This window comes from Phyllopteryx taeniolatus, chromosome 9 (assembly GCF_024500385.1).
Source record: "Phyllopteryx taeniolatus isolate TA_2022b chromosome 9, UOR_Ptae_1.2, whole genome shotgun sequence".
NCBI lineage: Eukaryota > Metazoa > Chordata > Actinopteri > Syngnathiformes > Syngnathidae > Phyllopteryx > Phyllopteryx taeniolatus.
In genome coordinates, this window is record NC_084510.1 from 21162845 (window position 1) to 21173431 (window position 10587).

General features: G+C 39.7%; 2 protein-coding genes across 3 annotated transcripts in view; both read left to right on the top strand.

The window, feature by feature from the left end:
• Window positions 1-582: 582 nt before the first annotated feature.
• tamm41 (TAM41 mitochondrial translocator assembly and maintenance homolog) lies at window positions 583-7637 on the top strand. 2 transcript variants are annotated; one of them, XM_061786021.1, is made up of 9 exons: window positions 583-687; window positions 843-1022; window positions 1829-2011; window positions 2078-2170; window positions 3433-3583; window positions 3997-4142; window positions 5391-5556; window positions 5838-5900; window positions 6017-7637. In XM_061786021.1, the coding sequence occupies exons 1-9, from the start codon at window positions 685-687 to the stop codon at window positions 6106-6108; spliced, it is 1077 nt and encodes a 358-aa protein (XP_061642005.1). In that variant the 5' UTR covers window positions 583-684; the 3' UTR covers window positions 6109-7637. The 2 variants fall into 2 exon arrangements, with proteins under 2 accessions (XP_061642005.1, XP_061642006.1); XM_061786022.1 differs by having other exon boundaries at window positions 640-1022.
• Window positions 7638-8860: 1223 nt separating this feature from the next.
• The window catches only part of vgll4b (vestigial-like family member 4b), a 47350-nt gene continuing 45623 nt past the window's right edge, over window positions 8861-10587 (top strand). The window contains exons 1-2 of the mRNA XM_061783788.1: window positions 8861-9132; window positions 10344-10417. Of these exons, the coding sequence (XP_061639772.1) occupies window positions 10354-10417 (64 nt within the window). The 5' untranslated portion in view covers window positions 8861-9132; window positions 10344-10353. The remainder of the gene's footprint in view (window positions 9133-10343; window positions 10418-10587) is intronic.

The following is a 10587-nucleotide window of genomic DNA, read 5'->3' on the forward strand; positions in this document are numbered from 1 at the left end:
GTAACATGTAAGAACTGCTTTTACATTACCAGCTTTAACATCTGTTCATTACTGGTCACAATTTTAGAGACTACAGTATACAGTTTTTCACAATGGCTACAAAGGTTCAAAAGCGCAAACCTCACCCGGAAAAAAACATTGTAAACGGTTAACATGGTCAAACCTAGACAGCGACATTCTGCTAAACCAAGGCGTTTGTTTAACTTATTTTTCAAGGTTTCATTGTGTAACTCGTTAAAGTAACTACTTTTCTCTTCTGGTCGTAGTTAATGTGGTAGTGGCACCACTTAAGAGACTACAGGTGTTTATGGGTGAACCTGACAAAGAATCGTATGCTTAACTGTTAGCATAGAAGAGCACGCATGCATGGACAAACACGCAAGCACCATCGCAACAAATACAGCCAGATTTACACTTCAAAACCGCCATCTGCCGGCCGAACAATGAACATACCCGGGTTTCGTCCTCGGGTAGTAAAACACAGCTTTAACTGTACGGTGTGCATATCACGTCATCTCTTATTATAATACGTTCGACGTGAAGCTATTCATTACCACGACAGCCATAATATCCGCGGTTTTCCCATTCCAGACCTGTTTCGTGCGCTCGAACTGCATATCCCATGAGCCTCTCCGCCCACTGCGCAACTGTGATGACGTACACCATACGCGACGCTGACAGCGAATGGTAACTAATGGACGTAGTTCAACGTTAAAAAGAAATTCAATTATGTACGCCAGCGCGTTGTCTGGTTGTGTTACCAATCAGTTCTAAATGCTGTTTAATCCGTTTTGGAAGTGACTTTGTGAATTTAATGCCGACAACTCTCTTGTCCATAACAGTCGTATGTTGTCGATGGTGAGCCAAATCGAAGTATTGACAACATGACTCTACCGGCTTTGCACAACACCGGCGTGCTTTACAGAAGGATTTTATCACAATTCCCCCAAGATATCAGTTTAGCCTTTGCCTATGGATCAGGCGTTTTCAAACAGCAAGGAACCAGCCAAGGTCAAATGGAGGTAACAAGAAACAACTGTACACACAGTTTGTAAACAAGGCACTAATATACCAATATATAGTACCTTTAATACCTTTTACACAAGTCATAATACACCAAGTAGGTGTGCACTTTTTAAATTGACTTGTTTACCTATAATTTACCAAATAATATAAGAACATGGATTATAAAGCTGTATTGGGCAGGTGCCGAAGGAAGCAAGACATAAAAGCAGGTTTTAAGCAACGGAAGAATGAAGGCATGAATAAAAACAGGTTTCATGGATGGAAGTAGTGAATGAATAAAGAAAGGCAGAAAAGAATGTTTAAGCAAAGGAAGGATGTAAGGATGAATGAATAGAAAGAAGGTCTGAGGGAGGGAAGGAAGGAGAGAAGGAAGGAAGGAAAGGATACCAGGAAAAAAGTCTGAGGGGAAAGAAGGCAAGAAAGATGTCGGATAGGAAGGAAGGGGGGAAGTTGGAACAAAGGAAGTAAGGAAGAAAAGTCGCTCTCTTAAAAATAATTAGTTAAGTAAAGATGCAAAATTAAAAAGCAACGCTAAAGGAATTTAGGAAGCCAAGAAGGAAAAGATGCCAGGAAAAAAAATTAAATGTAATAAAGAAAATGACACCTTTTTCCAAGTGTATACCTACTTTTGGCCTACTTTTTACATTTAAAAAAAATCTGATTACTGTTGCAGGAGACATGCCAGTGTATTTAGTAAAAGAACAAGCAACATTATACCTCCATAGCCAGTAAAACAGTCTATATACTAATGCGTATGCTTGTTCCCTTTGCTTCAATACCAATGTGATATTCTCTCTTTCAGAAAAATATGATGGACTTAGTGTTTGCGGTGGATGATCCAGTCACTTGGCACACCATGAATTTGCTGCAGAACCGTAAACACTACTCCATACTTAAACTACTGGGACCCGCCATGATCAGTTCCATACAGAGTGACCACGGGGCTGCTATGTACTACAACACGCTGGTGCCGATGGACGGGCGGGTAAGATATGTCATTTTCAGAAATTAAGAATCAACAAAAAAAAATCCATGCATTTCTTCCTCCTAGATCATCAAATATGGCGTAATTAGTACAGAGTGTATAATTGATGACCTCATGCACTGGAAAACCATGTATGCTGCAGGACGGCTTCACAAACCGGTCAGTATCTTCATTTCCACTACTCTCACTTAATCTTTATGTACTGTACATGGATACAATACGATATATGCAAGGAGTATTAGGGCCTCAATGAACAGGGCAAAAAATACAGTCCAGAAGAGAATGTAGTTAGACATTTTACACAAATAAGTTGTAATATTATGACAAAAGCACCTATTTTTTTTTTTTCCCAAAATTAATCCTGAGTCATCATCCTATTATAAGCCTAAAGTTGTAATGTTTCAAGATAAAAACATATTAATACCTTTTACACAAGTCATAATATTATGACAAAAATGACTTATTTTAAAAGGCTTGTCTTGCTAATACGTTTCTCTCATGAAGTATGAAGTTTTAATATGAAAACATTAAATATACACAAATAGTCATACTGTGACGAGCCTCATTATAATATGTGGAAAAGTTGTTTTTTCTTAGTAAATTACAATATTGTCAAAAGCTCAATTTAATTAGGTAGTTCAATTGAAAAAGTGAATTTAGAGAAGTGTTATGTAGAGATGCACTACACACAGTCAGAGTGAAATATTTTATGATTTAAAAAAAATATATATATATGTATAAATTTGATGATTACAGCTTTCAGCAAACGAAAACCCTAATTTACCATCTCTAGAAACTAGAATATTCCGTAACAACAATGAAAATTATTTTTATTGAACAAATCAGGCACGAATTTGCCCTCTGAAAAGCATTTTCCAAAGTGTTTAATGAATCTATATAATGTATACGTACTGGAATAAATTTACATTTCTACCATTTTCAAATTTATTGAGATATACCTGTAGTTGGTTCCAAATCGCAATATAACAACAACAATTTTTTTTTTACATGAATAAAGACATACTACAACAAAAAAAGTAACAATGAACATTGAACAACCATTGTACTTTTTTTTTCAACTCAGAATATTATAACCGTATTCTTGTTACATGATAACATTTTCCCCAAATATTAAGATTCCCCCCCCCCCCCGAATATTCTGACTTTATTCGCATCACATTGTGGCTCTTTTCTTTTAATATAAATTTTTTTCCCCCTAGAGTCCCTCTTTTTTCTTGTAAGATAGAAATGTTTTTGGAATGTTATGACTTTTCTCAGAAGAAACATATTTAGTCTCGTAATTAAATTTTTCATCATTTAACTTTTTATTTTATTTTCAGTGTCGTCGTAATACTCTCATTTTCCCTCGAATAAATGGGCTGCTGTCATGTGTGCATGCATGCGTATGCGCTCCTCTGTAGGTGAAATTGCTGGTGCAGGGCGACAATGGGAAGCTACGTGCCGCTCTAGTGGGAAACCTCAAGAGCGCTGTAACGGCCTCATTCCTTATGCTGCCTGAAAGTTTCAGTGAGGAAGAGCTTTTCCTGCAGATAGCTGGTCTTTCTTATGCCGGTACATGTTTCCAATAATTCTCTGTATAGAGTTGGACTTTTTTAAAGAGTAAGGCCCACCGCACACTACGCGAGGCGGCCAAACGCGACTTATCCGGACAATCGCAAACAACCAACGTGAAAAGTTGGTGGCTCACACCTGCCCGCCTGGCGACTGACCCTGCAACGACGACTCGATAAAATCGATAAAAATCAATTATTCAACATGTTAGGAAGGAATTTCATTATCTGTTTGTCCCTCACTGTGGACACTAGTTGCAGAACAGTTGGGTCGCCTCGTTCGGTGTGCGGCGGGCCTAATGCATGTTCACAAAATAGATAAAAACATCCACTGCGGTCGCCTTTGTCTGAAGCTGCTCGACTCCTCAGAGTTGTGATCCATCAAGGAAAACATTGTGTTGTGGTCCCTTCAAGGTGATTTCAGGATGGTGATTGGAGAAGATAAATCCAAGGTGGCCAATATCGTCAACGACAACATGGAGCACTTCCGGATTGTCTACAGCAACATCTTACGGGACTGCCCACAAGTAGTTTACAAGCCCCAACAAGGGAAATTGGAGGTACACTCAGATACATAATATTTACTGTAAATTAGCATATGTTTGTTAAAGGCTTATGTGTCCATTAATTAATAGTGTGACACATGTTGTACTGAGCTGACACTTTCTTGTGTGGTAGTAAATTCCACTTCCTGTTCTGAGGCTATCATTAAACTTCACCTCTGGCCAAAATGAATATTACAAGAATCATACATGAATTACATTGTAATTTTACGACAAAAGCTCTCATTTTCGGAGAATCAAGTCATTATTACTAAGCTGAAGCCATTGTATTAAGAGAAACAGTTACTTTTTCTGAATAAAGTCATAATGCTATGATAATTTTAGCGTACCATTACGAGAATAAATTCCTAATACTAAAAGAAGAAATGTGTAATTTTATGTAAATAAAATATGAATATTACACGGATTTTAAAACACTTTTTGTTGCATGAGGCAAGTCGTAATAGTACAACAAAAGCTGTTTCATGAGGCTCAAGTTGTACAGTTACAAGCCTAAAATCATAATATTTCAAGAAATAATACATATTTCATCATGAATAAAGTTGTAATGATATGAGCAAATGTTGTACTACTACAAGAATAGTAGTAGTAGTACAGTAATAAGTAATAGAATCATGTTTTTATTTTATGTAAATAAAGTGAATATTACAAGAATATTTTTTACATATATCAATTTGTAATAATAAAGATCTGTCATGTAAAAAGACTTGAAACTAATATTTTAGATGCGTGATTAATTTTATGCAAATGTAGTCAGAATTGTATGAGGTACTACTACAAGCCCCTCCTTGAGCTGTCACCTTATCGTGGTGGAGGGGTTAGTGTGTCCCAATGATCCTAGGAGCTAAGTTGTCTGGGGCTTTATGCCCCTGGCAGGGTCACCCATGGCAAACAGGTCCTAGGTGAGGGACCAGACAAAGCACAGCTCCAAATACCCCTATGATGACAAACAATTCAGGAAGACGTATTCCCTTGCCCGGACGTGGGTCACCGGGGCCCCCTCTGGAGCCAGGCCTGGAGGTGGGGCTCAAAGTCGAGCGCCTGGTGGCCGGGCCTGCACCCATGGGTCCCGGCAGGGCACAGCCCGAAAGGGTAACAAAGGCCAAACACAGGATTATCACACATTATCCATCAACAACAGCAAAAAAGCAAAAAAAAACTACATTATTTTCCCTTACTAAAAAGACAACATTTTCAGTATCAAACTAAGTTGTGGTTCATGTAAAGTCATTGAATTTCGTACAGATCGACAAAAGCCCAGAGGGCCAGTTCGTCCAGCTCATGGCGCTGCCTCGCACTCTGCAGCAGAGGATCACCAAGCTGGTGGACCCCCCGGGGAAAAACAGGGACGTGGAGGAGATCCTGCTGCAGATGGCTCAGGACCCTGACTGTGGAGCAATTGTACAGCAAGGTGATGAACGGGACTACGCAGACTAGGGTTACTGTTTGAACTGGGCTGGAGCAAGGGCTTTGAGTTGAAGTGAAAAAAAATAATAAAAAATTGGCAACAAATCTGGCCTTTTTTTAATTTTTAAAATTTAAAAAACAAATTTTTTTTGAGAATCTGCGACTCCCTCCAGAGCAGGAAATGTTCACCCCTTCTCGTCCAGACTGCAAATGAATGGCGCTTGCGCGAAGGCACCACTGGCTAATTTACCTAACCATATACTGTTTGTTATATATGTTCTTCAGGTATCTCCTCTATTGTGAAATCATCCAGTATAACACAGAGTATCAAAGGCATCGCGACTGCCGGTAAGCATCTCTTTCTTGTGTTTTGTTAAACATAGGCTATTTTAGTTTTGTTGTTGTTGTTTATAATCATACTTAATGTTGAATACACTTCGGTTTGATCTGTTTCTTCCTCACAGGAATGTGGAAGACTGTGTCGTATAGCTCTAAGAAACTACTAAAGATGTGGAAGGGCTGGAGGAGGAAAAAGTCTGTTTCCCAGACCTCCTGATCCACATTTGTCCCTGGAATCTGTCAATCATCCTTTTGTCTTAAATCATGATGAAGTGGACTTGAACATTCACACACACTCTCCTCACATTGGGCCTCATTCACTAATAAATGTGTAGAAATGTTCTCACTCTGCGCGCAAGTTGAGCGTATACGCAAAATCACCGTCAGACTCATGACGTGCGTACCGGCCAATTTTCTTCACACCATTGTGTGTATGTTAATGAATCAGAATTCATACTATATTACTTGCTCGTGCCCGTGACATCCAGTCTGCGTAAACCGCGCCCCTATTTCCCATCTCAGCCAATGTGTGAAGCTTGAAGTCACAACATGGCTGATCCAAAAGTTTGATAACTTTCTAAATCCATCCATCCATCCATTTTCTGAGCCGCTTCTCCTCACTAGGGTCGCGGGCGTGCTGGAGCCTATCCCAGCTGTCATCGGGCAGGAGGCGGGGTACACCCTGAACTGGTTGCCAGCCAATCGCAGGGCACATAGAAACAAACAACCATTCGCACTCACAGTCATGCCTACGGGCAATTTAGAGTCTACTTTCTAAATCTTTATCCTATATTCAAAAAGTTGGTCACATCAGAAAGCTTGCTAAACACCAACCGACAACATATGACAGTCATGTTAATCAAAACATACAAAAAGACACTGAACAACCGAGACTGAGCAAACACTGCATACATTGTTTGTATACATAGCAAGGAATAGATATAGCACCACAAAGAGGCATTGTAGTTGATAGAATCCATAACGTTAGTGTTGGAAGTGAAAGAAAATATACACGCCATGTGCGGACCAGAGTACGCCACAATTCAACCATGCCAGCGGCGGCGTGTACTGTGGATTGATGAATATATTCACATTTGCACATGCAGAATCACAGAAAATATAAATCAAATTTGTCGTTGAGATTAGACAGAATATTGAAGCCATGAAAAAACTCAGAAATGCTAGTGGTCTAATTGTACTTCCTCGTTGGCTGTCATGTCGGGCGAGGGAAAAAAATACATGTCATACTGTACAAGCGCTTCAATGGGACAAGGGTTAAAGTGATGAGAAGTGTCCTTTTAATTGTTATTTAGGACAATAAACCCATTACCAGATTCCTGGTTTGAGTTATTATCTGCAAACTGTTTTTATGAATGACTGTTCTCATACTTTGCGTATTTTGTGTAAAAAAATGTTTGATGTATTTACGATGGCTGATCCTGTAGTATTTTTGCATATATATGGTCTGAGGAAGTTCTAAATTTGTTCGCGGGGTACGATCAAAAATAAGTACGAACATATTGATAAATCACAGGTTTGTGCGTCAAATGTGCATACACGTTTTAAGCACAAATTTGTCCGTATGCACGGTTGGGAAATGAGCCCCATACTTGTTACCACTCTAAGGTGATAAACAAGGAAATAAACTTGCCCTCAATCTGATCTTTTTTTATTCTTAAAAACCTCAAAATCCCACAAATGTACACAATATTTAATAATAAACATTTGTTTGATTGTCGCATCATATTTTCTCATCAGTTTAGTACGGCCCTCCGAGGACCATCCATCCATTTTCTGAGCCGCTTCTCCTCACGAGGGTCGCGGGCGTGCTGGATCCTATCCCAGCTATCATTGGGCAGGAGGCGTGGTACACCCTGAACTGGTTGCCAGCCAATTGCAAGGCACATATAAACAAACAACCACTTGCACTCACATTCACACCTACGGGCAATTTAGAGTTGTCAATACCATGCATGTTTTTGGGATGTGGGAGGAAACCGGAGTGCCCGGAGAAAACCCACGCAGGCACGGGGAGAACATGCACCGTGCCGCCCCTCGGAGGACCATTAACATTAAATATCATTTCAGCCTTGGAATTCTGCAAGCAATCTATCCTGTTTAATTTCTACTAAATTTCCTGTGTGTGTGTTTTCACGTTCTCCCTGCGCCTGTGTGGGTTTTCTCCGGGTACTCCGGCTTCCTCCCACATTTAAAAAAAAATCCATTTTAGATTAATTGAAGACTCCCTAAGAAATTATTCTTATCAGTCAATGTGAGTGTGAATGGTTGTTTGTCTATATTTACCCTGTGGTTGGCTGGTGACCAGTTCTGGGTATACCCCCCTTCTCGCACAAAGTCCGCTGGGATAGACTTCTGCTCACCTGCGACCCTAATAAGGATAAGTGGTAGAGAAAATGAATGGATTGTTAATTACTATTAAAATTGCTACATCTGTTCGTTTGCACCCATTAAAATGTTAGTAGTCACCTCTCCCCCCAAAATACTGCACTTTACTGTCAAACTTGCGAACAAAAGCTGTTGTTATTGGTTACAAATGTCAACATTTATTATGACATGCCACACTTTAGCAAACACGTTGGAGTATGACTGTAATTTTTGGGGTAAAAGGCTTCACATGAGATGCTGCATTGCAAACTGTTCAGAAGTCGGAAATGTCCAACTTTTTTTCAACCTCCAAGATGTCCAAAAATGAGAAATGTGGCTGACAACCTCAACCAGCCGTATGGTTGAACGTTAACGGAACAATCAAGTCAGTATTCTGTAAATTACTTTATTTGCCAACCACAATTCAAATCGTGATTGATAATCTCGTTTAAAAAAATTCCAACTGTAGGGAACGCGCCATAAAATATACAGTAGCAGCGGTGACGCCTCAGAGGACGTGACGCAAACTCATTAGCATAATGTATGATGATATCATGGTCTCGCGGCTCCACCAATCAGCGTGCGTCACTTTCACCACCTGCTAGCAACTGAATTCCATCATTCCAGGCATTCCTGCCTTCTCCTTCCTCCTCCTGCTCCTCCTTTTCCTCGTTTACAACCAAGTTGGTAACCGACAGCTCAAGCTACTACTATTGTCCTCCCTCCCACGGAGCCGTTTAGCCGCGGATTAAGCTTCGTATCTCTCTGGAATATACACTTTTCCTCCCCTTACTATTTGTTTCCCAGTGTGTGGACGCTATACTACTGGAAGATACCAAAGTGGCGCTTAAAGGAGGTATGTGCTTCTGAGCGTAAATTTGTCATATTGTGCCTCGCAGATTTGAGATTAAAACGTTTTAACGTGTTGGACACACTGAATCACATTTTGAGACGGGGATAACAATAATGGACGATACTGTGGATAATTAACCGACAACATCGTGGGAGTGAAATTGAAATATAAGCTATATGGTAGTGTGGTAGTGGCCCAAAAATGTAAAACGTCTGTTTTTAAAATTTGTGTGTGACGCAGACGTGTTTGTTGTTGTTGTTTTGTTCAACGAGAATCAATTAAAGCCGGTTTCTTTTGGGTAAGTGGGTTGCGTAGAAATGCGTACGCAACTTGTATTGTCGCTTTCATTTTTAGCTTACTCGCGTAACAAAAGTTAGTATTAAACTCGTTCTTGTAGTTTTTTTTTCTCCTTGTGAGAAATAATGAGGCGGAAGGCATTTGAAGAATGCAGTCAGAATGGTCTGTTTTTATCCACAAATATGTTGCATAACTTTGCAGGAGCACACAGCTCCATATTGGAGGACAAAATGCTCGAAAAGGTTCTATTAGAACTAAAAAATAAAAAAATGTTAAATAAGAACAGGTTGAAACCTATTCAATTCCTCATGCATTTCAATAAACATTTGGGGCACTGAAATCCAATACAAAAGTGGTATTATTACAAAGATAATGTTGAATTTGGACTGATACAGTCTGAGTAGTATACATTTAACAATTTGTTTATTGTTGTGGCTGTAGTTTATAATACTCAGAGGTGTTCCTAATAGTTTGGTGACCTTGTCTGGATACAAGAGGGCCAAAGTATGAGAAACGGCTCTCAGGATGATGATGCAGTGCAAGCTATTCATCCATAGATATAATCAATTTTCTATACCGCTTAGTCTCATTAGGGTCATGTGTCAGTTGAAGCATGTGCCAGCTGATTTTGGGCAAAAAGTTGGGTACACCATGGACTGGTCGCCAGCTAATCACGGGGCAGGTATAGACAAACAAGCATTTACACTTACATTCACACCTATGAGCCTTGAATGAACCTAACGTGCAGGTTTCCCACCCCAAAACCAAAAACTAATACCAATATTGTAGCACACACACACACAGACACCACTCAAATTGAATGGAATTGTGTGTAGCTGTGGCCTGCAAGGACTCTGAATCACACACTTGAATGTTTTGTGTGTTTGCGTACTTAAACGCAATGCACTGTCCCGCAGGCATTCCACCATGGAGACGCCACTGGATGTTCTGTCAAGAGCAGCGTCATTTGTTCATGCAAACGAAGAAGAGCGTAAGTTTATTATTTTTCTTGACTTCCTAAAAGTGCGCTGAAAAGGCACATTGAGTATGTATGAATGATTGTGTATATGGCAGCGCCTTGAAGCGGGGTACACGCATACCAATTTGTAACTGGAACTGATTTTTAAAATGTGAGAGACCTCACACATGACAAGTAAAAAC

Excerpts from the sequence above, each read along its gene's own strand:
- tamm41 (XM_061786021.1), top strand. Across the intron at positions 5,557-5,837 it reads TGGAGCAATTGTACAGCAAG|GTATCTCCTCTATTGTGAAA; the intron begins GTGATGAACGGG and ends TATGTTCTTCAG. Across the intron at positions 5,901-6,016 it reads CAAAGGCATCGCGACTGCCG|GAATGTGGAAGACTGTGTCG; the intron begins GTAAGCATCTCT and ends TCTTCCTCACAG.